The 27,712-nt window shown below is 37.1% G+C and overlaps 3 protein-coding genes across 12 annotated transcripts; 1 reads left to right on the top strand and 2 right to left on the bottom strand.

Annotated features, from left to right (window-relative positions):
* Window positions 1-805: 805 nt before the first annotated feature.
* nfyal (nuclear transcription factor Y, alpha, like) lies at window positions 806-8,687 on the bottom strand. 10 transcript variants are annotated; one of them, XM_052563058.1, is made up of 10 exons: window positions 8,473-8,687; window positions 7,735-7,823; window positions 7,014-7,100; window positions 5,800-5,946; window positions 5,458-5,589; window positions 5,148-5,250; window positions 4,800-4,954; window positions 3,477-3,650; window positions 3,281-3,388; window positions 806-1,718 (listed from the first exon to the last, which is right to left on the bottom strand). In XM_052563058.1, exons 1-10 carry the CDS (start codon window positions 8,678-8,680, stop codon window positions 1,656-1,658), a joined length of 1,266 nt encoding a protein of 421 aa, XP_052419018.1. In that variant the 5' UTR covers window positions 8,681-8,687; the 3' UTR covers window positions 806-1,655. The 10 variants fall into 10 exon arrangements, with proteins under 10 accessions (XP_052419018.1, XP_052419017.1, XP_052419022.1 ...); XM_052563057.1 differs by having other exon boundaries at window positions 4,782-4,954; XM_052563062.1 differs by lacking the exon at window positions 7,014-7,100.
* Window positions 8,603-11,546, top strand: ngrn (neugrin, neurite outgrowth associated). Its single transcript, XM_052563063.1, has 4 exons — window positions 8,603-8,739; window positions 9,592-9,813; window positions 9,884-9,994; window positions 10,791-11,546. Exons 2-4 carry the CDS (start codon window positions 9,593-9,595, stop codon window positions 11,326-11,328), a joined length of 870 nt encoding a protein of 289 aa, XP_052419023.1. The 5' UTR covers window positions 8,603-8,739; window position 9,592; the 3' UTR covers window positions 11,329-11,546.
* On the bottom strand, window positions 11,544-27,484 carry sort1b (sortilin 1b). Its single transcript, XM_052563050.1, has 20 exons — window positions 26,957-27,484; window positions 24,940-24,999; window positions 24,253-24,326; window positions 24,054-24,156; window positions 23,736-23,897; window positions 23,215-23,288; window positions 19,341-19,387; window positions 18,469-18,623; window positions 18,240-18,384; window positions 17,871-18,026; window positions 17,222-17,328; window positions 16,964-17,066; window positions 16,649-16,820; window positions 16,285-16,472; window positions 15,996-16,185; window positions 15,750-15,866; window positions 15,467-15,575; window positions 14,089-14,204; window positions 13,871-13,991; window positions 11,544-13,449 (listed from the first exon to the last, which is right to left on the bottom strand). The coding sequence occupies exons 1-20, from the start codon at window positions 27,215-27,217 to the stop codon at window positions 13,435-13,437; spliced, it is 2,475 nt and encodes an 824-aa protein (XP_052419010.1). The 5' UTR covers window positions 27,218-27,484; the 3' UTR covers window positions 11,544-13,434.
* Window positions 27,485-27,712: the final 228 nt, after the last annotated feature.

Below are 27,712 nucleotides of genomic sequence, written 5' to 3' on the forward strand. Positions count from 1 at the left end.
TAACCTTGAGAAAATACATTCAAATTTGTATATAACATTACCTGTCCTTGTTGAATATGTTTTGAGAAACGTATTCCTCTTAACCTTACTAAGAATGATAACGGACAACAACGAATAGAATGACCTGCATATTATGGGATTTAAATTTACAAAAAAAAAAAAAAAACCTGATATGATTTACTCAACCCTCATGTTTTTCAAAACCTATTTTGAAAAGGATGCATTTTTTCAGTATCAATGAAAGCAAACGGTAAGTGCAGGGAGCATCTCTTTTTGTAACCCACTAAACAAAGTCATACAAATCTGAAAAATTATTTTTGTGTAAAATATCCCATTTAAGGCCTTATTATGCAGTCTTCTGGTTGCAATAGGCATTTATGGGAGAACTGTCACTTTAAAACTGTGCTTCTTAACCTTTTGCCCCTCTTTCTCCAAGATAGTATTCCTCTTAACTAAGCTGATATGTAACACTCTTTTATTTGTTGTAAAAAAAAAATAAAATCTCAGCAATGTTCATATATATATATATATATATATATATATATATATATATACAAATATATATATATATATATATATATATATATATATATATATATATACATGTAAATGACTATAACTAAATGTAAATGACTGTAAGAATTACTGGGCCCCATCCCCATAGTTGAGAGCCAATGGCACTACTTTGAAATATCTGATTTCATTCGCAGCTAAGTAGATTAAAACACTGTTTGAATTAGGATCATTTACAGCCTTCCTGAGCTCACATAGATTATAACAATAAAGGCAAGTTCACAAAGCAAGATCTTTCACAATGTGTTTTGCACACAATTTTTATCAAAATACAGGTTTAAATGACTTCAATATCCAACATAACTCCATTCACATGAACTTTCCATGTAGGAACTAGATTAGCCAGGAAGACAGTGACTGGATACACAAACCTCACTCAAATTACAAATGAATGTTATATCAAAACACTAATGTAAAATGACTTCATGTTATGGGTGAAATCTGTATTAAAAGCTTGGGAAACAAGAACACATTATACACCCGATGTTTCCTTGGTGATGAGGGCTGATTTCCGAAAAATCTTGCCCTTTTTAGTCTGTATTGTTTTCCCAGTGCCATTTTCCCCATGCCAAACATCTACAACACGCTTAACAACACCACAATTAGCTTGTAAGAGATAAACCTATGTCTTTTCCATTTAACTTCCCACTTTTAAGTTCATAAACCTGACAAGAACTGTCCATGATGTAAAAAAAAAAGGTCAAACAGCTCGCCTTGGTCTTCACTCAGTTCGTTGCCAAATTTCTTGTTTGTTCTACTGCCACCTCATTACTAACTGCGTATTCTCTCTCTCTCTCTATGGACTGATCACCAATTTTTTCTTTGCTATTTAATTGCTTTTTAAACCACACGCTGAATTCATTACGCTGCACATTAACAGTAATGGCTCTATGTGTGTCCTCTGGAGAAATACAAGACCAAAGAGCGAAAACAGATGGGCCCCTCCTTTTAGTAGAAGAGGGAGGAACACAGGTCATGATGAATTAGGACTGACTGTTAGTGTTGCTTTGGAGACAGTGATTCACAATGGTGAAAATGTAGGCCTTAACAGTCACTTAAAAAACAGAGTAGAAGTTCTAGTGCTATGACACCCGGATCATCTGTGCCACGGCCTCGTCTCCGGTCTGGTTCTGGTCCTGTTGCTCCTGCACGGGAATGGAAGAGGAAGAGGGTCAATCATTACCTTCAAACCCAATTCAGATATGCTTCACTCAGCACCTCTAAACACATTCCACACACAAGAGTTTTCACTAGGGTTGGGACACCGTGATTTATAGCATCAAGAAAAGGACTGAATAACCAAGTGAAAACAGTGAAAGGTTTATGTTTAGCAAACTGTCAACTCATGGATTTCCGAGAAGGGCAGCTGTTTAGACTTCTGATCTATAGACCTGTTTAACGTTAAATAATATAAAAATGATTTGACAAGACTTGATGAACAGGAACATGCATCACAATTCAGTTTTAATGTTTTTGAAAGTGTCTTGTACTCATCAAGGCTGCATTTATTAGTTCAAAACTATGATATAATAAATACAACGAAATATTATAATCCAGAATAAGTGTTTCATATTTTTATTTAATTCCTGTGATCACAAAGCTGCTTTTCTGCAGCCATTATTCCAGTCTTCAATGTCAGGTGAACCCCCATGAACTCATGAAACCTTTCTTGTAATTATCAAAGTTGAAAAAGTTGTGCTGCTTAATATATTTGAGGGACTGATACATTTATTCAGGATTCTTTGATTAATAAAGTTCAAAAGAGCAGCATGTATGTGAAATAGAATTTGTAACATTTACTGACACAAAGAAAGATAATCTTACTGATCCTATACTTTTGAACAGTAGTGTAATGTGGTTACAAAGTGTTCTTTTTGCAAGTGAACCTTTTGGAAGTCAGTCAGAATGTTTATTCAGAATAAAAATCACAACATGTGACAAAAATGAACACAGTGACAACACTGCTTGGGTACGAAATCCAAGAACATGCACAGAACCAGATCCAAACCAAACAAAAAACCAACAACAGAAATGCTTCCTCAAAAGAAATGCAGAAAACAACAAATATAAATATATATATTCGAACAATGTTTCTTTTAAACTGGTCCCTCAAAAATCTTTTTCATATTTTTTATGCAGTGATTTCATAATTGAAACTGACACAGTTTGCCAATGATAAGCATTCATGCTTTCTTAAACCACCATCCTGTTAATAATAATAATAGTGTGCTTGGATTAAACAGACAATCACATGATAAAGTCAGACCCATAACATTAGCAATTCTCTTGAAGAGCTGCATCAATAGAATGCAGGAAATATCAGCGTTTTCATCCTGATTATGTCATGACAGTGAAGAGATTATCTTTTTCTGTTAAATATGGCAAGTTCAGATAGACAGGTCACAAAATACCACACAGCAGATCATGCCGACTGCACACACGAATGCTTAACTAGCAATGAGACATGATGGGACAGAATCAAGCAGGCAACAAGTACGGGACAACACAGGAGGTGACGCGTGCAAGAGCAGTCAATGGCAGCATGTCACACAAAGAAAGGAGCCAGAATGAATCTGCTAAGGGTCTCAATGAGAGCAGAGATGAGTGTCTATGCGAGGGGCGAAGTGTGCTCGGGCAGCCAATGTGCACTTGTGAGTTCGGTAGCATTGCGTAGGTCTTCCTGCTTGACATGGCCCTGCGCTCTCACCTGCATGGCCAAGGCCATTTCTTCTTTCTCTTTCGGTGAAAAGAACCGTCCCCCATCGCCACGCTTCCGCTGCATGGCGTGTTTGTGCCGTGACTCGTGAAGATATTTCTGTAGGAGAGAATAAGGAATCAGCCTGGATATGAGCCATAGTTCATGTCAAAATGCCTATTTAGGCATTCAGAGGAAGAAGACTCACTCTTCTTTCTTTAGGGATCTTGCCCTCTGCCTCTAACTTGGCACGAGCTTGGCGTCTCTTTAAGATACGATGATATTGCTTGGCGTTAACATACAGCGGCTCCTCTTCGAGCATCTCGGCCCCTGGCAGAGGGATTCGTTGGATGGCTGGCACAGCACCACTACCAGGCACCATCTGGCAGAGCGGGCAAGAAAGGAGCACACAGAATTAAATTCAGTCGGCTGTCCAACACATAAAAATGTATTTGCAAATGTAACAACTCCAATCATTCAAATCAAATCAAATTATTAGCAATTCAGTGATCAGTCAGGTGACAGCTAATGTAATATGGACTGAAATATGACGACACACTAGTGTGAGAAAAGGACACCCACAGAACACCTGAGTGGATCATTTGTGAAGAGCCTTACACTTGAATCAGTGCTAAAGATTAACACACAGTGGATGGAGGTCACCACTTATCACTTGCTTCTGAGTAAATCATCAAGTTCTAGTAAGATTCCTGAAACTAGGATTTTTTATTATGAAAATAGGTATTTTTTTATTATTTTGTTTTATTATGTATTAAAAGAATAGTTCCCATATATATTCTCTGCCATTATTTACACCCTCATGTTATTCCAAACCTGTATGACACAAAGAAACTGAATCCCAGTCACTTTCTTCATGTAATGAAAGTGAAACCAGGGATCTAGGGTGACAAATGACAGAAAGCACCATTCACCATTAATTTAATAAAAGTGGCCAGTTTGAATTAATATTTGAAAATATGGCATGATATTTCTTTTCAAATCTTCTTAAGTCATAAAATAGCTTTTTGAGATGATGCAAATCACTAATAAACTTCCCCTCCTCTGTACCTCTGGTATCTCAGTCCCACTTCTGAATAATCAAACTTCATCATCAGTTAATCTGAAACTGCTCACATCAAACTGATATCATTTTATCTAAAGGTGTCATTTTTGAGTTTGAGTGCATTACTTCAATTTCACCACTTTCTTGATACACTTATGGTACTTTTTGTCATTGTAAAACTTGACAGACCGGATCCCAGATCCAGATTGTTTTCTTGGTAACTGAAATAAATGAAAATATAAAGAATTTTTGATTATATATAGAGAGAGCGAAAATTACTTAAACATTTGGAAAAACATCGGGGTGAGCAATTTCTTTAAGGTAAAATCACTTGTATTTCTGCATGTGAAAAGGCCAGCTCAAAAGCAAGGTGACTGAGATTTAACACAGCATGCACACCCCCACACCTCTGATGATGAATTAAGGGGATGGTTTAAGTTTGTTAGATACCTCATCAGGAGGTCTTACCATGACCATTCCCCCAGCGTTCACCATGTTTCCAGATACTGGCAGGGTAACGGTAACTGTGCCCTGCCCGCTGTTGTTTGTGGAGGTGTTAGCAGCCCCTGCTGCCTGGACAATCTGAGTGCCTGCCAGGGTGCCTGCTGGGATGGTGATCATGCCTATGGAGGGGAAAGAACAAATAGTTCTAACCTAAATAACCTTCAGTACAAGTGTAAAGAAAGGTATAATCATGCTTGTCAAACTGTGACTGATCATCCATATTATGTTGTTCATACCAGATTTAACACATTAATTGTACATTATGTACAATTCTACATTAAGAGAAGACAGATATTGTATGTATTTAAATACCCTGCTGCAGAACTGTGCCATCAGCATTCACAGGCTGGTACACAATAGTTTGTCCTTCAGCTGTTTGGGCAACCTGCTGTCCCTGAACTGTAATCTGCTGCCCCTGTGAAACACAACCCAAGTTCATTTATATAGTCCATATGACAAAACCTGTGTGAAGTAATCAAATCTGCCTTATCGGCTGCACAAGCTAAGGTAATTATAGTTACTAGCGCAGCATTTTCCCTCTTTTTGGGCATTAAAATCCCCAATACTTCCAAATCCAAGTATAGTCCAACTAAACAGAGAAGAGAACAGAGTGTGTTGAGACCTGGTTCTGGCCCGCAGTAATGGCAGTCTGGGGCTGCTGTATGATGATCTGTTGAGCCTGACCCTGCTGACCCTGCAGCTGCAGAGTTTGACCTCCCTGCAGCTGAATCTGACCCGGCTGAAGCAACTGGATCTACATATACAAACAAATACAGATATTGATTTCAACAATACACTCTATAAACCACACAAAATAACAAAAAATGAATTTATGCTTCATGAAATAAAAAATACAATTCTCAAGTCTCATAAAATCATCACCTATTAGCATTAATAGTAAGATATTAAGATCATTATCTATTGAAGTGGCTTTCCCCACACTGACAAGCAGAATTGCACTTACCTGCTGAAGGCCTTGAGCTCCAGACACAGGCACCTGCATGATCGTCTGGCCCTGAGCTCCAGACATGGCCTGTACCATGATGGGCTGACCTGAGGATGTAATCAGCTGCCCGCCACTCACCTGGACCATCAGCGGCTGACCCTGGACCTGAGCGCACACTGAACGTTAGGGTCAGATATAGATAATCAACACAATATTAGACCTGCACATGCAGCTGGAGGCATTACACAGGGTATATGGCAACACTTATAATGGAACCTGAAAAATCCAGCCAAGTTTTTCAGGTTAATTTATAATAAATAATACTAATTATTAAGGGCCCTGTAATCTGGCCTGGTGGTAACGGCTGTCATGAGGTAGATAGATTTCCATTCCATGTTTGTATTTTTACACAAACATGATCGTAGTGAGAATCCACTCAAAAGACAATCATGCAGTTCATCAAAATCCATCCAGTGCTGTGAATTTGTGTGTGTTTGATCACTGTGAAGTGGTTATAATGTGCAACACACACTGAAGACAAACACAAGTGATCTTATAGTACCATGTCCACAGCTATTCTACAAGCTCTTCTTTATAAATTCTGTTCCAGACACATTAAAAGAGGATTGTTGCAGCCATTTAAGAAAGTGTATTTTCGTTATATTATTAGTTTAAATATTATTGGTTTGTGGTTTGTTTAGTTCAATTTGCTAATTAAGAAATTGTAAACGTCATAAGGGGCGGAAAACCGAATGGCAGAATGCCGGAAGAAGGGAAGTGGGTCAGACATAATTTTTTGACCACTTCATATGTTTTGTTTGTAGAATTCTTTTCCTTGGAACAAATTTTGTTTTATATAATTTGTATCTTAATTTTAATGCGTTTTTTGTTGGTCGTTTACTTGTCTAAATAAATGAAAATGAAGAAAAGGCAAATGATTCTCTAAATGAAGTGCGTTCAGAATGAGGCCCGCTATCATGCTTCCACGGCCAAAACAAAGGCCGAAACAAGGATAATCCCACTTAAATGGGTTACCTGTTAAAAGAGGCGAAAAACTCTGGAGAAGTTGCTTTGATGCCACATTTCCATGGAACATGGAAAGCTCACTGGACGACCCGGATCATGATTTTTTGTAAGTGAAAGCTAATCATGCTTGATGAGCTGACATCCTCACAGACAGTGTGACATGATGCATGCAACATCACAAGCCTGAAGGTCGGAGTTCACACAACTACCTGGAGCGTCTGCACTTGCTGCCCTGCAGCTGTAGCCACGGGTGCTTCTGTTTGCAGCTGTACAGCTGTTACGGTGCCCTGAGCCTGTGGACATGCCCACATCACACCTTGCTCTGTATCATCTCTTAAAGTACTAGTAAATGCACTACTAATGTTTGTGTTTTATTTTATACTTCCTAACAGTTTAGCAACTTTTTAATAAGAGGAGCAAAGTTTTCCGGTATGTTCGACAACCAGTTCTATAGAAATAATTCAGTAGCTACTTTGTCCTGACACCCCCCCCCCCCCCCCCCCCAAAAAAAAAAACCCCTGTTATTTATATAGCTTATAGGTAATATAGACCTCAAAGAAAAACAAATATTTTCTTTCTGACTCACATTTCTGTTTAAAAGCATGTTGCAAAACACACTGGGTGTGCTTGTGTCACATAAACCTTGCTTTTATCAGGATTGAGAAAGTTCACTTCAAAGGAGAGATACTGTAGGCCACTACAATAACTATTTACCCAGTCCTTTCCTTTAATTGGAAAGCACTTCCTGAAGCAGATTTCTTTCCTGCTATTTTTAAAATACTACTGCACCTGATATACAGTTGGCAATTTACAATTCAGATAAGTTTAAAAATGCATGGAAAAACGAATTAAAACCACACTCAATGTATTTTTTTTCCATATTAAAAGTAACTTATTAAACAGCAACCTGTTTACCTTTACTCTTACCTGCTGCTGGATTTGTCCATTGGCAGCATGCACCACTATCTGATCCCCACTGGTTGTAGCAGTATATTGCTCCATCTCTCCTTCCTCACCTAATTTATTATTAAAACATTTAAAAAGATTATTCACGTATTAGTCAGTATAACCAAAACTAGTAGTTTTCTATGAAAACCAGGGTTGGTCTGATGTTGTCCCTAACTGCAGGTTTGGGCCAGAAGCCAGGTGTATTTTGAGACTGAATCGGTTTCCTTGTTAAAGGTGCTTAACATAATGTACAGCATTTTATCTTACCTAATTAGGGTATGTCCGATGTTTTTAGCTACACATACACAGTTAATGGCTGAAAAGTTGACAAGAAGGTAAATAATTTGCATATTGGAATCATTTCACAAACCTCTTCTAGGTGCATGGTTTGTCTGGCAAACAACATTTCACGTTACGTTACCCCTTATTGTGAGCAAACAAAGGTAACGTAAACTAAAATGGGCTGAAATTTAACCTGCTCTTTAATTAGTACAAAAACAGCCCCATATTATACAAACATTAGCGGGTCTGTCTTTGTTTTAGACTGCACTAACAGTATCATTCATGTACAGTGTCTGCGCTCGCTCGCGCTCACTCCCTCTCGCATTAACCGATTTGATTTCTGTATTTTTCAGAATTAGTCATTTGGTTGGTCACTGACAAACCAATCCGTGTTGTCATCTACCATTTCCCTTTAGAGCAAGCGCAACCCTTTACCGTTTCTCCGGTTGTCCGGTACCCTTCTGATTGGCTCCACTACAGATCTCAAAAACCCAATCACCACAGTGGTGCGGACAAAATGGCGCAAAATGAGCCACACAGAGAAGAAAGGGGGCAGGCTTGACGCATGCGATCGGCGAACGGAGCCGAGTTTTGCCGAGTGTGAACGATCCGAGTCGGAAATCATCGAATGACTGGTGCGCATGCGTGGTTAAATGATATGCTTCCGGTGTAATGTCACGTGAAAGAAGAGCAGAGGGACATGTGAGTGTTTTACGTCTATGGTTTTACAGGCACTGTTTATGTTCTGTGTGTGTTCACATAGTGTTTTAGACATTATATGGTTGTATAAGACCAAAGTTTGGGTTATGAATATCAAGACGGTAAATTTGACCTTTTTGTAAGAAAATTTAAATGCTCAATTTGATAAATTAGCTTTTTTTTTGGTAAGTGTCAAGTGATGTAACGTAGAAATAACGCACATGTAATGAAATTAAAATGCTCTGTTTTACAAATTTAAACATTTATCTAATTAAATAATGTGTTTTATTTTATTTTGAAACACCACAGATGAATAGGGTATAAATAAAAAAATATAGATCTTACCATACTTTCCCAGTTTATTAAGCACAATACATTATGACAGTTGTTTCTTTTTACATGTTTTCTGAAATGTTATGTTTAAAATGGCACATGATGGATTTTTACAATTTATCTGCAGAAATTTGCATACATTTACAGAAGAGAAATCTGTAGATTGCAAAAAAATCTAAAAATTATTTGTATTATTATTTTGCTAAATGTTTAAGGTTTTTTAAGAGACATTTATCACTTTATAAATCAGAAACTGTCAACAGCCAGTAAAAAAATAGCAGTGCATGGGAAAAATGTATTGTGTGTATTGCATGTTTTGTATTTGAAATCTAAAGATGCAAATTCAAAACTTACAAATGCACAAAAAATCCTTTACTTTCAGTGTATGCTTTTCTTCAGACTTTTAATCAGACTCTTCACTCTTATTATCGAATTATGGATATTGTTTGATAAAGATTCCTTTTTATATTGGATTAAATTGCAATTTTAAATGTTACAGTCTTTGTGTCTCTGACTGTACAGAATGGGCACCCTGTGGAGAATGGCCCATATGTTGGCCACCAAACTGGCCCCTCTCCCAGGACCTGCTGCTTGCCGGGTTTGTCGGCATGCCAGTCGAGATGCATACGGTTGGATGTCACAGAGGTATCCTGATTCTCATCCAAAACAGAGACAACAGGAAGACATGTTTGAAGATGACCATGATATGGATGCAGTAGAAGCCAAAATGAACTCTATTATTAGGTGAGTCCTTATACAGAAGCACAAAAGCAAATATTGCTGTCTTCGTGCATTAACATTATTTCCTGTGCAGTGAAGAGAGGAGAAGGCGTAAAGCAGCAAAGTTTCACATCATCAAGAAGAAAATGAACAATCCTGGAGCCCTAGAGAGACGACTAAGCTGGGACGCTATTCAGCAGATAAGGTATCAGTATGAATATGTCTGAAATACTTGATTCTGATTGGTCAAACATTTTTATATAACTGTATGTTAATAACCAGCATTCAGTTGCATGACATGCCTTGCCTTAAGTCATTTTAATATTTGTTAAGCTTTGCATGTTAGATGTTCATCTATTTGCTATGGCCACTCCTATTTAAGAGTTTGGGTCAGAAAGATTTGTTTAAATGATTATTTGATCAAAATACAGTAAAAACGGCAATGTTGTGAAATATTATTACATTTTAAAACAACATTTTCCTTCTAAATATATTTTAGAATGTAATTTATTCCTGATTTTTTTAGCAGTCATTACTTCAGTCTTCAGTCTTGCATGATCCTTCAGAAATTATTCTAATTTGCTGACTGCTGCTCAAGAAACATTTCCTTATTATTTTATGTTGAAAACAGTTGTACTGCATTTGTGTTTTTGTGGAAACAAGACACGTTTTTCAGAATTCTTCAAATAGAAACATTAAAATGAACAGCATTTATTTGAAATGAGAATATTTTGTTGTAATATAAATGTCTGTAAAGTAATTTGTTATAAATTTCATGCATCCTTGCAAAATTACATTTCATTTAATTTCTTCTGAAATAAAAAAAAATGTACAAAACTTCTGAACTACAGTGTATTTAATATAATCTTTAGTTTTCTGACAAAATTCTGTACATTTCTGCTTTTGATAACCTAATAAAATAATGTTTAGCTGTATATAATAACATATCGTAGGCCTATCCCAAAAATATTACAGTTATCTGCTTGGCCTTTCTTTTACAGGTACTTAAAGCAGGAGTCCCCAGAAGAATGGACACTAGAGAGATTAGCAGAGGGTTTCTCTGTAAGCCCTGATGTCATTTCCAGAGTCCTCCGCAGCAAATTCACCCCATCAGCAGTCCGAAAGCTAAAGCAGGACTGGAAAGTGTCAGCTAGTAGTGGGCCACAGTTTCTCAGAGATGGCAAAACTGAGCAGTCCGTACTCCCCTCTGGAAACACAGGTGCCCTGACAGCTCTGAGTACAGGAGCGCTTGCAGTGAGGGAGACTGACACTGGACTCGTGCCCTCTAGTGGGAACATACTACCATCTCAGCTATCAGCTGAACAGAAAGTGACTCCTACTTTACACCAGCAGCCTGACTCTAAAGCTGAAGTGGACGTGAGCGATGATACAGAGTTAGAGGAGGAATGGGATGGAGTGATCCTGACCGAGGAAGAACTAGAGCACATCGCACAAACACTGAAGGAAAAGCCCAGTTCAGTGGAACAGAAGGGAAAGGAGTTTTTTGACACTGAAGGCAACTTCCTGTACAGGGTTTGAGCTATGCGGCCAAATCATCCATGTTTATCAAAACACTTGTTGCTCAAGTCTAGGCCTGTTCTTTTGTGAATATTACTTGTTACAATTTGCTAAGAAGAAGCTGTCCTACCCTTTAAATTTGATTATTTTTCCCTTTACATTTGTTAGTTTTTCTGTTGTATTTGCTTTTTTCGCTCTTACGTACAAACTAAAAAGCAGAAATAAAGAATACAACATCAGTGGGACAAATCAATTTATTTCTCAAACATACAGTTCTGTTCCAAATATACAAAGCAAAAATAAAACATACAAAGTCGGAATTGCCGTATATGTACAGAGCTTCACAACTGTTATATACATTGATTTTGCTCAGCAAGAAAAGTACAACTCCTCTCATAAATAAAATCACTGTTATAATGGAAATCATATAATTTAAAATTTCATTTGCACTGCATCTTTTACTACCCCAAGCATGGAGAGCAACTCAGTTTAGGAACAAGAATTAAGTCATTTGAGGGCATAATTGTTATTTTGTTGTATAAAAAGTTCACACAAATAATAAGTGATTGTTCTCTTACTTAAGATGACATTACATTTCATTGGAAGGCATAAGCTATGCCTTCATGCTAGGCACTTGAATCAAAACATACACGAGGATTGTATATCTATTAAACACTATGTAACTCATAATCTGAGTCTTTGCAATGGAGATGGTCTTATTTTAAGAAAATAGGAGAATTTTGTTTAGGTATGTCTCCAAAAATGGCTCCAAATTATCTGTACAACTAATTTTTAAATACACACTTAATAGAAAATTCACAGCATCGGACATCAAACATCTATGCAAACAGGAAATACCCATGGAAACGTGCTAAATTTCTCTATTGCATTTGAATATTCAAAATTAAATCACATGGTCAATGACTTCAGACCACTGGAACTGTTTTCACCTCACTGGATTTTGCTGCACACACATGCAAAATTATTGCGGCTAATGTTTTGTCACTTAGTCAAGTTTTATGCGTTTATGTGCGCAATGGTTAAAAAAAAAAAAAGAGTCACACTTTTTTACTGCTTGATAACATGGGGTTTCCTGCTGTCAAGACGAGAACCAAGAAATGGCACAAATGTTGAAAGCTAACAAAACTACTGAACTACAACATTTGATTCTGGCAAAGTGTGCAAGTTTGTATATAAACTACACCTGTATTATATTTTACATGCATTTGCATCATTGCTTGTTTCATATAAACATTTATTACAACATTTTTCCTAACCATCGCAGAAATCACTTTATTTCAAGTGTGACGGTAGCGCACAAATTAATTGTGTATTATGTGAAATTTATCTCCATGTTTTACAGTTATTTGCCCAATTATCACATTCCCCCTTTATTAAGCTCACAGCCTAAAACATAGCTACACAGTTTCACGAAAGTAATGCTCATAAATTTAAAATTATACATATTTCCCTGTTTGTGAAGCCAAATATATAGACTGTTTCTCAGCATTTTATTGCTATATTCTTTAGTGCACCTCATTACTAATTACGCAGCAAAGTGGACATTGACAGCAGTTATGATCACATTCTAGTGATAAACACAGTCTATGTTCAGTAGCACAGTATTCAAACCTGGGACGCTTGCATCACGTACGTGTGATATGACTCATTGTATCGTGTCGCTAAATAAAATTTCTGCTGAAATAAAAATCTGATATCGCCATGAGGATAAATAATACCTCTAGCTCTCACACAAGGGCATCTGTACATAAAAAGAAAGCAAGTATTTTACAAGTACCCCATTGACAAGCGTCTCATCAAACAAAAATCGCGCCCAGAGGACCCCAATGTCAAAAGCAAGAACTGAAACTCCTACAAACAGTATTTAAACCCTTCTTCACTGCTTTCAGGAGCGTTACATTCAAAAGCCTCTTTTATCATGAGAACAGCTTCCTATTGGTGGAGAAGCAACCAGGTTCCCCTCCCATTGGTCGAGAAGCAAGGAAGTGCATGACGTTATATGTCTGAGAAAGCCGACAGCTGGTTTGTGCTTCAGGAAGATAAGAGAAAGCAGCAGTAATGCCTGAATGACAGGAAACGCAGCGTCTTCTGCTCACCTAATGCTCTCTACTCAAGTAGGTCCTGAAAAACAAACACAATCATTTTGAGAGAAAAGTACAACTATTTGAAATGTCAAAGTAGAATACTTAATAGATGGTGACCATGCATCCTGGCTAGGATTTCTCAATTACCTACAATTTTCAAGTTTTGGCTTTTTTTTTTATACTTGACGAAGATAATGACTGAAAAGTAGTTTGACCAATAGCGTGCAGGCATTACATAATGACCAATCATGGCATCAAATAAGGTGGGATCTACAGAGAACGGTCAAAGCAATATAAATGTGTGTACACACAATGTATGAAGACTGTAGAGAGAATATATCAATAGGAAAACAAAGCTGAAAACCTGGACAATTTATAAATCCTTTTTTATTTTTAAGAGGGTGTATGATCAGCTTGTTTAGGTTAATTGATTGGTGTGAGACGGTCCGAATCTGTACCTCATCTGAGTCATCATGGAAATCATAATTGGGAGCTCCAGCAACATCAGTGTCCAGTGGTTCATCTATGCCGTTGGCTTCCACATTATGTTGTAAAACAGAGTATCTGTGTACAAGGAACCTGTAAGATATAAATGGGCAGAACAGTTGTTTATGTTATGTAATACAATTAAATATATTCTATATGAAACACTCACAATTTTGAAGAATAAACGTACCTTCCACCACAGAGGTACTTCTTTACAAACAGAGCTCCTAACACTACAGCGGTCAGCAGGATGGCTACGACGATCGCGACGATGGGCGCCGAGCTATGTGAGTTAGATTTATCTGTCTGTGGATTACAGAGATACAAGTTAAATAGAGGTATATGAGTGCAAGTTTATCTTCTTTTTTAAATGCATCGTATTGTAAACAGTTCATCTATATGTATTATTTCTCTCTGACATATAAAAGGAAAATTTGTTAGATTAATATGCTGGACATTTTTTTTTAATTACAATGACAGTGAATGTAGACTGGGGCCAAAAATACAAAAAGCGCTATCTTAAAAGTAATGCAAAACAATATTAAAATGATATTATTATTAAATGAAAGGATAAGGGTATTCTTTAAAATGTAAATTTTTGGGTAACCAAATTATTATGCAAGTGATATATCAATAGGATTTGGGAACAATAAAGAATCTGATTTTTGTTTGTGTGGTTTTTCACATCTTTTTAGATAACTGGTATCGATCTCAGACAGGTTTGGTCAATAGTTTTCCAGGTCATCTTAGGTAAATGGAAACCCTACTTTAAGAGGTTGCTCCAAATTATTAAGCAAGTCACAGTTCTCATGAAATATGGTGAGGAAGAAAGATCTTTCTGAAGATGAAAAGTAAAGAAAAAAAGGCATAGTCTTGCAAAAGGCATCAAAACAAACAATATTTTGTGAAAAGCAAATAGAGATTATTGAACTTTCAAAAGATTTGTGAGTGACTTAGAGCACAGAAGATCTTGGTCAAGATTTATTAAGGACAGTTTCTGTCAAACAAATAAACTTTATTGTAATGCCAGCTGATAAAAGCCACTGCTGAGCAGCAGACAGGTGTTTGAAGCTCCTGGAGTCTCAAGATCTTCTCCATGCAGACTGACATTGGTGTTAAAGCTGCGTTTCAGTCACTGCTAACCAAACCTCACATAGAGAAACCTACACCTACCTCTTTAAGTAGGGTTTCCATTTACCTAAGAAGACCTGGCAAACTATTGACCAAATCTGTCTGAGATTGATACCAGTTATCTAAAAAGATGTGGAAAAACAACACAATAACAACACAAACAAAAAGATATATCATATATATATATATATATATATCAGATAAAGATATAAAGATATATATATTGATATATCACTTGCATAATAATTTGGAACGCAGTGTAATTTAACATTTATATATATATGTGTGTGTGTGTGTGTGTGTGTGTGTGTATACACACACAGTGTATACACACACACATACATACTGTATACTACTGTATAAATGTGTGAAATTAAAACACATTTCAAAACTCATGTCTGAACTAGTAATATACAGCAGGGTAAATGCATTCTCACCAGCATCTGAGGATCCAGCAGGTTGCTAACGCATCTCGTGCTCAGGTCAATCACCCTTCTTTCTGGTTCTTTCCCTCCTTCACATTTATCACCTGGAATCTTTCGGTACCTATTAAACAATTAACACCATGAAACAATCAGCATGTTGTTTCTAGAGCTTTCCTAACGAGTCAGGAACAAGCATGTGCTAACCAGATGCAAGATGAATCTCAACTGTCTACTGGCTAATGCTAGGACAAAGCAATAATCCTTAAGAAACGGAGAACAATAAAGAGGGCATTACCCATGTGTCTGTAGCTGTTCCCATTTCCCATGGATGCAGATCTCCAGATCGTGGCCTTTGAGATCAGCCTGTTCAATACATTCAGAGCTGTTCTCTTTACGGTAATATCCAAAGTCACTATGGAGGACAGCAGAGAATATTTGACATATTTGAAAACTATGATGATCCATTCATCAAACTAACTAAAACTGAAAAGTAAAATTTGAAGACAAAAAAAACAACGCTATAACTTCTGTTCCCACTCACCACAGGAAGTCATCCAGTGTACACGCGCACGGCGTGGGCTGTTTTGTGACTATGTAATCTCTGCCAATCCAACACACCGAGTCCTTTCTCACACGCAGGAAACGTTCCTTATAACCCAGCATGCAGCCATCGTCTGGGTCGCTGATGTCATCTGAGTGTGCCAGCCACTGAACGTAATCATTCTCCTGGCCTGGGAACCAGACAGAAAGATTAGTTTGTGCTAAACTGAATTATATAAAGCATAACATGCCTTGGATTTTGTGTGGTTTGATGAGAACTGCTCACTCACAGGTACGTGTCAGCAGGTCTTTAAAGTCAATGGTGTAAGTTACCCAGTGGCTGATCAGAGCATCTTCATAACCCCACAGACTGACATTCAACGAGTGGGCACCGGGCTCTGAGGCCAGCCCTGTGAAGTACACCGGAGTCTGGGTGAACTTATAAACATGCCAGCATTGCCCTTCATCAGTGGAGAACCTGAGGGACACACAAACAGACAGCTTTTTCAGCTTTTTTCAGCTTGGCAAATATGCAGTTCAGCTATTTTATTTTATTTCAGCTAGTTGCCTTTTTAATTTAGTTTAATGATGTGCAAAAAAAAATTAATACAATAAAATCTGATACTAAAATGACACTGAAGGGAGGTTGCTCACTTAATCTCAGAGATGGGTTTGGCTTCGTTGTGCTCCACGGCCACCAGCAGGCCTCCTGAGTCCAGGATGGCATAATGGTGCGGCCCTTTCAGAGCCTGCAGCCAGGTGTAGCCTCCATCATCAGACACGTACACATCAGGAGTCAACATTGAGATTGCGTCGCCTACACTGCCTGAAAAAGAAAAGTCATTGTTTTTGCAATTCTGTGGCAGTTACTATAACTGCCAATTGAATAAAAAAAAAACTAAAATATTTCAATTGTTCACAGAACAGTATTGGACTTTAGACTGTTTCTAGTAAGTGTGTGTGCATTACCATGAGCCAATATAAGTCCCACAGCATTAGGTTCACTCAGAGGCAGCATGGGAACTTGCAGCTTCATTGAGGTGCTGTAGGAGGCATGAATATGCAGGCTACACTGCACAGGAGAAAGAGAACACAAGGCAAGTAAAACAAAAGGCTAAACAAAGACATGCTGATAGAGATAGTTTTCACAAGAATTGTAACCATTTGGCCACATGTGGCCAATTATTACTTCCCTTATTACTAACTTCCCTTAAAAGTGGTTCTTACCCTTTCTGGATCTTTGGCTGTTGAATCGCACTTTGTGTTCTCCGGTTTCTTCAAAGGAACCCATTCACCTCCCTGATCAAACGATATTACTGTCTGTGCTGAGCCATCTTTAGCAGAAAAGAGAAATCGAGAGAAACACAAAATCATTTTTAGAAAAGCCCTAACTAAGGTGTTTGAACTAACTGATTTCACATGGCTATTTTTATATATTATCTATAAAGATAATTATATATACACTCCCATTTAAATGTTTGGGTCAGTAAGAGTTTTTAAAGATATAAATATTCTTATTTAGTTAGAACACATTTTATTAACAACAGATATAAATTACATTTTAAAATATATTAGAAAACTGAAAATGTTTTTACTCTATTTTTAATCATAAATGCAGCCTTGGCAAGCATATAAGAACAAAAAAAATTGTACCAACCCAAAACTTTTGAACAGTAGTGTATGCAATGTTAAATATCATATGCATGCTCAAGTTTATATCTAGAAAGTAAACAGCTAGCTATTGCTGTAGTGATATTGTTTTTACCCATATCGATTACAGTATACTAAGTGATGCACTCCCCCTGGAGCAATCAGATGTTACATTTACACACAGACTTACAAGCATATGTCCGCCTTGTGAAGGATGTAGTCATACCTTCAAGCAGCACACTAGTAGTGAAGACTCCTCTGAGGGAAGTGACGTTCGTGAAATCGGTCTCGCCCCCTGGGGTCGTATACAGATGGCGTTCTAGAGACTTGGAATACACAGTGCCTCTGTCATCTGATACATAGATGGTGCCAAACCCAGTGTCTGAAAAAACCCACACACAATACAGTTAAATGACACAGAAACACTGAGGTCTATCAAGTAGCACAAATCAGTATGCTACTGCTATAAGCCAGTGGTGACCAATAAAATGTACCTATGTAACAGCACAGATAATATTATGATGGTTTATACAAGGTTAGGTTGTAATGTAACCACGTGTATTTTGGTTATGGTCAATAAAAAGCAAAAACACACCTCCTGGTTCATCTACATGCATGAAGACCATTTCATCATTGGCTGCCAGTATTGAATAAAACTGCTCATGGCCGACAGGAGGAAGTTGTGCCATGTTCCACGTCTCACCTTTGTCTACCGACACATGAATTGCCCGTATCATGTCCTAAAGAACATGCACACAGTTAAAACATCACATTTATGCATTCCTATAGTCACCAGAATCTCAGAAAGACCCTCAATCACGCACCTCAGACGCTGACAGCATTGCGTTTCCTGATCCAGCCATAACTGATGCAAACAGGAAGCGTCCGCCGATCCCAAAGGAGTAGATCCTTTCAGCGACTGTCTTAATGTTAACACCAAGGTCAGCTGACTTTCTCAGCACCAGCGCCCCTTTATCATCTGAAGACAAAAAAACACCAAACAGGGAAGAAACATTGCTACAGAAATATATGGTTTAATGAGTTGCTGATGCCACATGGAGCGGAGAGTTGGTGTGCTTTTCCATTGTAATAACACAAGGTTTGCTGACTCAAATCCACTGTGGGATGCTAAATTCTAATTCAAAAAGCTTCTAACAAAATTTGATCTAAAGAATATTATTAAGCTCTTGAGCAACACCACTCACAGGATGCTGCATCATCCTCTCTGACACTAGCGCAATCACCTTGCAAAAAAAGCACATGCACTCATTGCCAAATAAAGGAAACAGAGTGCAAAAGTGTACACTTTCACTCAACTGGGCTCAACGTTAAGATGACCGCTTTCAGGACAAGTGTGAGAGAGGATTGCACCACTGTCAGTGTAGTATCGTCACATTTGCGGATCATGTACCAGTGTTCACATGTTTTGCTAACTAAAATATTTGGTATTTAGTCAATTCAAATTAAAATATAAGCTGGGCAAATACAAATTTCAACTGCAGGCTTGAATATTATATACATATATATATATTTTTGCATTATATATTATGAAATGATAGCTGTGAAATTTCCAGTTGTTATTGCAAATAATAAAAATTAACTCACAAGGATGTAAAAGCAGAAATAAACATAAAATTGACACAAACACATTCATGTCACCACACCTTAGATCAACAAAGCTATAAACATTACTCACAGCAGGATCCGTTAAGGTTGGTGGAAAAGAACAGAGTATCCATTGCCCTGTGAAAAAGAGGAAGAGAGAATTGATCGGTAAGATTAAACTCAGGAGGCATCATAAAACAACAGGTGTCAGGTCAGTTCACTTCAGATCAGTCATTTGTTTGCAGCATAATAAATGCAAACATGCTGCACACTAAAATGTCAAGGAAGGTGACATAGTTTGTGACAATCACCACACAAATCATTTCTTTGCATTATAAATAACATATGAACAATGCAACAAGAAGCTGGTAACATAGAGATTGATTATCCATTAAAATTCATGGGATTGTTGTAACAGGATAGCTAAGATTGTTTAAAATCATATGGTGTCTTGTCAAAACAAATCTTAAGGGAGGGACTCCGTTGCCACACTGCTGGAATATCACCAACAAACTTGTTGTTATAGTTAACTAAAACTAAAATTTGGGCTTAATCTGCCTCCCTTTCTGTCTCTCTCTAATAACTTAGTTATTAGCTGCATTAGTCTTCCAGTTTGTCACAAGTTTCGGAAAGTTTTTTTCGAGTATGGGTCTGTGTGACGTTAGATGGAGCAGAATTTCCTTATATGGGTCCTAAGGCACTTCTGCCGGAAGAGCGCGCGCTCCCGTATAGCACAGCAGAGAGAGCAGAGGCATTCACTGATCAGAGCGAGAGCGTCGCGAAATGTCACAAAAGAAGTGTATTTTTAGTTGCCAGGGCAAGACAACCCTGCACAGATTACCAAAAAAAACAGCATTAAGGGACCAGTGGACGGAGTTTATTTTTACAGAGCATCAACGGAGTTGTGCAAGTGTTTTTGTTTGTTCCCTGCATTTCGAAGATGCTTGTTCACAAGGCCCAGTTTGACGACGGATTTGCATATCGTTTATTTCTTAAGGATGATGCAGTCCCAACGAAAAAGGGCCACGATCGTGTGTTGGAACCGCTGGCAGTGAGTAAAACTGCTTCAAATATCTCTGCCTTCTTGTTAGTGCGTCCCCTCCCATGCCGGAGACCCGGGTTCGAGCCCCGCTCGGAGCGAGTCGTTGCTGCTGCTGCTTTCGTTCAGTTTCAGCCTCGGGATCTGATTCTGGATCATAAATATACGCTGAATCTGACTGTAAGCCATGGTTGGTTGGTTTTGTCCTCACGGTGTAACAGCTTCCAAATGCTCTCAACAAAAGCCTACTGGCGCTCGTGATTCTTTAGCTCCGCCCACACGTCACGCCTCCAGCCACTCATGTTTTTCCGGGAAAAATCGGTACAGACTATCTTTCTCTTATGAATATAATAAAACTAAAGACTTTTTGGAGTTATGAAGGATGCAGTACTACTCTATAGGTACTCAAGATTAACAGGATATTGAGTGAAAACGAGCATTTCACCCCCCCTTTAAATTGAAACATCTAAACAATGTTGTGAGGTGTGGTAACTATAGTATAAGCATGATAATTGACTGAATTATTAGATATATTCAAAAATATTATGCACACCCGAGATATAATGGGCACTCTGCTTCAACACCTCGGGTGCGCATTCCTCGTCACTTATTCATTATATGTGACTCTGGTCCACAAATCTAGTCATACGAGTACATTTTTTCACATGAAAATATTCGACCGAGATAAAACTATTTGAAAATCTGGAATCTGAGGGTGCCAAAAAAAATCTAATTTTTGCGGCAAAATTTAAAGGCGAAAAAATCTAAATTTCGCCTTTAAAGTTGTCCATATGAAGCCCTTAGCAATGCATATTACTAATCAACAATTAAATTTTGATATTATTAATGTTGTTGATATATTTACAAAATATCTTCATGGAACATGATCTTTACTTAACATCCTAATGAGATAATGACAAACCCAGTGACCTTTTTGGATAAACCTAAGCTATTATTCAATTGGAAGATTTCTCCAGTGCTGCCCCACAAACACAAGGTCTGACTCTCCCAGTGAAGTGTCACCTCTCTCTGCGTCTGTTCTGTGCAGTGAGCGGACATTAATTAGACATGGATTTGATTATTACAATTTATTTAAACCATTAAAATGGAATCCAGAAAAATATTTGATTGGATCGATTGGCAGTGGCTTGCTTGCCCTACACAGTTACCTTGTTTATTTTCCTAATTCAAGTTATATATTTTGTTATTCTGTGTTTTAAGTCATTTATAATAACTGAAGTGAAGTTTAGTGTTTAGTGCACTGATATCAGACTCATTTCTGATAATAAAGTTTAGTGTTAAATTGTTAAATACCCTGCATCCATTACATATCCATTACTCTGATCAAATGTGCATTTTTATTCATTAGCTTGGGTTAAACTAATTTTACTTTGTTGGATCAGCAGCTATGCTAATGATGTCTCTATTTTGTTTCTATGTTTTGCCACGGGATTTACATCCAGTAAACAAGCTCCAGTCTGGATTTACAAGCTCCAGTCTGGATTCAGACTGTATATATATAAATATATATATATATATATATATATATATATATATACACAAAGGAAAATGGTGTCTCAATATAACTATAAAATATTATGTGCCATATTATGCAATAGATTTTCTTATATTGGGTAAAATATTAATCTTCTTTTGTTACAATTTAATGGTTTTAGCAGCTATTACCATTTTGAAATGTTCCTACTTTTTCACCTTTGTCTACTCAAAATCTTTTAACTTATAGTCATTTCATATGTTTCTTCTCAGTAATACTTTTCAGAAGTATCATTTAGCTGTCCTTCGTATAATTTTCTATTCTGGTACTCTAATGTGTTCATCCTCCAGGAAGTGACACCATTTGTGGTAACAGCACAGTCATCACTTCGAATGTATTCTGTTTTTGTGGTATCACACTAAATCATCCCAAGCACTCTGAAAAAGAACAGTAATCTGCATTATAAATGAAATCAAATTTCCTATTTCCATTTCAAATTCTAAATTTCCATCACCCACTTTAGTGCTTTTATTTCCATTCTGTTCATTTTCTTTCCATGGCATAAATAATCAAGTTAGAATTAATTAAGTAGATAAAGTGTCTAAGCCTAATGGCTCCATTTGTGAAACTGTACACTTATATAGATATTTCCTTAAATTATAACTCAAGCATATTCTGAATGTTGTAATTTAAATAAAAATATGATTTCCATTAAAAAGGAACTGCATGGTGTGACTGCTCTGGTTTCTGAAGTCATGTGTGACCTTCACATCTTCTTTTCATGTCTAATGCCATACACTGTAAACTCAAGGTCTCAAGATAAAGTCTGACTGATCTGACCCAATTTCCTACTGCCGTTTTGATCCTCTCTTTCAGAAAAGGTGGGATAATGTTCTTTTTTTAAAACTAGGTTACCCCGAAGGCTGCAGGGACCACTGAGAATGAAACTAACCTACAGTCAGGAACGCTCAGAGAAGGAATAAAGGACCTATACAGTATAAGTATATAAAAACTAAAATGTTCAAAACAAACAGAATCAAACATTAAATGTGTAAATGAATGATTAGCCTCACTGAACATGCTTTCAATATAGCTACTTCCCTGTTCAAGTGCATAAATAAAAGTTAAAAAAAACTGGGGAATTCAACCGAAATTTGATGCAGCAGTTTATCTGGAACAGGCAAGCTTCTTCAGACATCTGAAAGCTGAGCCGTGTGGAAAAACAGGGTAACTCAGCAGGAAATGTCTCTATTGGCCGTATTTGCATGTTTGTGTTTTGTGTCCTGGATGTGCAGACGTAAAAAGAATGATCCAGAACTCTGCTCAAAACAAAACAAATCAGGCCCTACTACATAGTCACTCCACCCTGAACCCCCTTGTGTCTTCACAAACTCATTCCTAGAGCAGTATGAACAATCACAAAAAGCTTACCAGTTGACCACACACACCATCTCATGGATCTTCTTCCATTTTTTACCAAAGTCTTTAGAGATCCAGAGATCATGCTGAAACAACAGCAGTAAGATGATATTGGTTTAAGTTATGATGTTATGCACCACTTGAAAAGCATAGAAAAAAATTAAAAAGCACTATGAATGTAGCCTTATATCGTATTGTTTTTAAAAGATATACTTGAGGAGGAAGTGAATAGCATATATTTACACTAAGGATATTTAATATGCTATTATGTAATTTTGACAAGCACAAAACAAGAACTCTTATCAGTTCAGGATACCCAATATGCGTTAATGCCATTTTTGAACTTCACTTTGAGATAAACTAAGGTCTATAATAATGCAATAAGATGTCATAATGCATACTTTCTGGAGTAAGTGTAAAAATGTACCCTAATTAACTCTTAAACTGATTAAATGGCTCTTAGTAACTTTCCATTCGACGTCAAAAAGTTTGAGTCTATAAGGAAATAACACCAATGTTTTAAAGTCTCTCACTGTGTCGCTGATGGCTGCAAGAACATCTGAGTTTTGAGGGTTGTACATTATCTGCATTAGCGGTTGGAAGGGCAATTCTGTGTGGATGAAACTCTTGCCAAAATCTCTTGAACGGAAAATTCTGGCACCACCGCCTCCGGAAGCATCTCCCGTGAGGATCACCTGTGGGAAAGAATATCAGGACTTTAAAGTGCTTTCACCAATCTGTGTAACTGCACTGAGTATTGAAAAATCAGCAAAGAACAGAGAGTTCAGCTGGCCTATTTTTTACTGCGATTGACATGCTGCATCTGAGGATTTTTGACATGTCTTGCCCACCTTGCCAGAGTTTTCCGGACCAATATTGATCCCAAAGTCAGTGCTGATGAAGGTGTTGTTGATAAGCTCTGTGACATCCTTAAACGACTTTCCATAGTCTTCACTGTCACAAAGAGTGGACGATTGAAAAAGAAATGGAGTCAATCAAATACTACATTAGTATTACAAAAACAAACAAATGATTAAAACCAGCGCTCACCTTCTGTACAGATTAGACTGACCGAATCGCAGGAAGACTATTGGCATATGAAATGTTGTCAGGGCCAGCACTACCTAAGATTGAAGACAGTTATTTACTTTGACACAAATCTTCAGGAAATGTTTCCTGAGCAGCAGATCAGCATATAATAATGCTTTCTGAAGGATGATGTGACACTGAAGACTAGAGTAATTATGTTGCATTTTACATATATTCTAATATTTTATATATTACTTCTTTATCATATTATTTTAAACTGTAATTACTGTTTTTAATGTATGTTTGATGCTAAAAATGCAGTCTTGGTGAGCAAAAGATACTTCATTAAAAAAAAAAACTAATCTTACATACTCAAAGTTTTGAATGGTAGTGTATGTATTATTTGTATTGCAATGATGGGCAGAGTAAAAATAAGGACTTTTCGACCTGGCCTTGAATGTGCAAGGGGGCATGAGACAGGTCTAACTGGTTATGAGTTCACATTTGGCCATATTGATAGCTGTGTTTATGTTTCTTTGTGAGCCTTGTGAACAGCCCTCTGAAAGATTATCTAAACAATCTAAATTTAAACCTAAAGCTAAACATTTCTTTATCTATTTTGAATTAAACTTGGTGGAAGCTTCTTCCAACGACTTCATCTCAGCATATGATAGTGTGCACACATAATTAATCAAAAGTGAAACTCACCCCAGTCCCATCCCCCACCCAGGCCAGAGATACAGATCGGCTGTAATCTAGAAAGGTAAACTGAAGAAAAGAAAAAAAACACACATTTTATTAATATCGAACAAAATCAATACTGAAAGTGCATCATTATAGACAAACTATAAGAGTTTTTACACACACATTTAGGGTTTTGTTGCATGTACTAGAAAGACACTATCAGGCTATGCAAAACGCATACCAGCCTTAAACAAAACACTGAATCAGAAACTAAGCAACTATGTGCACTGTGGAATAAACTGTGAAACTAAAGATGATATATGAACACAGTATTATATTTTCATCTGTTTGGTTTAGATACTGCAAGTGTCTCTCAACCTTTTTGACTAAAGGCCTCCCATTATAAAACATAACGCACTATTTGAAGATATTACCTATATTTCAGCTGTAATTATGGCAAAATTGTTGATATATTCGATATCATTAAACAATTGAAGTTGTTATACCATAAGATTCAAGATTTGTGTTTTGCATGTTTTTCAATAAAATCGGTAGTTATTGAGGAGGAAAAGTTTTTATTTAGATCTCAATTTTTGCCATCTTAGATGTTTATTTTTATGTAAATTATATATTTTTTAAATAAAATATTAAACTTCCAAGTTCCAACCTTTTGTTTAAAAGCATGCCCCAGACCCATTTTTAAGAACTATTGTTTTAGGTTTTTTGTCATTTGTATTAGTTTTTGTTTAAGTTGATGTATTATTGATCTGTTTAAAAAGTAACATACTTCCATTACACTGTCAAAGCAAATGTGTCTCATGAAAATCTCAAATCGCTCGTTTTCTGACTACCTTTCTCTCATTTCTCCACAATACACCTGGAAAGAATGAAGTGACTAAAATACTTTCACTTTCTTGCTCTGGGCTTCATCTGAACCCTGTCTAGAATTGAACATATATCCAAACACTATATAAAGACTGAAAAGTCTGTGCAAGTATAATCCTAAAACACTTTTAGACTGTTTTCTGTTGATTAACGCATCTGTGGTAGTTCCTGTCAACAGAAAGACAAACCACAGTAGAACTGTTTTAAAATGGTTAACATGTCTGTGAGTAATAAGCACAGGAAGTTTATCCGAGGGTTGGTGAAACAGAGGTGAGATAAAGCTTCAACCAACCCTCAAACACCTCCTGACTGTTTCAGCTCATCTGACTAGAAGCAACCAAAAATATTTCTGAGAGAAGGAAGTCATTTTACATTGCAATGACTAGTGTCAGTGTTATTCACTGTTCCATTTTGTAATATTAAGACTTGCTTGTAATATAAAGTAGGCTATATGGTTCAGTAAAAATTTGCATGCATTAAAAAGACCTAGCTGGTTGGAAAAAGGATAATTAAACAGGTTATCATACCAGCTTAACTGGATCTACAACTAATGCAATTCAAACAACACCTACATGTCAAAGAGGAACTTCAAACACAACCAACATGAAAAAAACATCTTCTGAGGGCTGTGATAGTAACCACAGAAAAAAATAAGAACAATACAATCTTACATGTCTTCGTATCACTCAAACAGTAATTTCGTTTTGAAAATGTTCGACTGAAAAAGGAAAACTTGCATTTTCAATCACATTTTACATTATTTACACATAATCTGGTGTGGGCTAAAGAAAATTAAAATATGTATTATTTAGAAACGACTAGTACCATTTGTACTGTTAACTTACTCGTTTCTATTCATTACATAGCCTAAAATTAAATATTACTTAATATTAATTTGATACCAATCATCATCAATTTTAGTCATTATTTGAGTTACTCGCTAGAAATGAAATGTTTTAACATAAACATTTGCATAAACATATCATAAAAACATTTACCAGTTAGTTTTAAGGTATAAGTTAAATATTTCAGTGGTTTTCATTGAGAGCTCTCAGATTGAACGCACGAATGCTGTCAAAAATGCTGTCTAGTTAGGGTTTGGGGAAAACCTCTAGGTTTTGAGACACCACTGCATCGGTGCATCGAGTGAACTTACGTTGTGCGTATTGCGAGTCAACTTGGTCTCAAATCCATGCAACCCATTACAGGAGTCTGGTCCATCATCTGCGCTCCTTTTCTGGATGTGATGGATACGAGAAATATCTGCATCCTGTCCCGTCCCGAATAGACTTCTGGCGGCTACGGGAGACTTCACATACACCCGGTGCGCGTTAAACGAGCCTGGTTCCACAAGGAAATCCACACCAAATGTCATGGGAAAGAATAAAAGTGCAATAAAGTATTCTAGGCCTTTCATGTTTCGTCTTCAGTGTATTTCCAACACGACTGTGTTGCTGTTTAAATACGCATTAATTCCTCTGTGTCGTCCTCCTGTATGACGGTGTCAACAAACACAGACTGCCTGTGACAGCGAAAGATCCCGAGCGCTCATTTCATCAGTGCTGCCTCTTAAGAGAATACATCAACGCCCTCTTTCTTTTGATCAAACTGATCATTCCCAAGATCGCAAATATAATTGCAGACCAACCACGTTGCTTTAACAGACTGTATCTTTGAAAGTATTTCGTATTAAACACTTTATAAATAAATAAATAACGGTGAAAAGAATGCACCTTGCAGGGCCTGCACCTGATTGGCTGCAGCGACTGGTGCGATTTTCTGATTGGTCTGAGGATGGACACATACTGCTGTGAGCCCGTGCGGTCAAGTTAGTTTGACACATCACACTTCAGAGGACAGGATCGTGTTAAAACTTGAGTTTTGCGTTTCATACGTAAAATTATCTTCGGTG

The sequence above is a fragment of the Carassius gibelio genome, chromosome B8 (assembly GCF_023724105.1).
Source record: "Carassius gibelio isolate Cgi1373 ecotype wild population from Czech Republic chromosome B8, carGib1.2-hapl.c, whole genome shotgun sequence".
NCBI lineage: Eukaryota > Metazoa > Chordata > Actinopteri > Cypriniformes > Cyprinidae > Carassius > Carassius gibelio.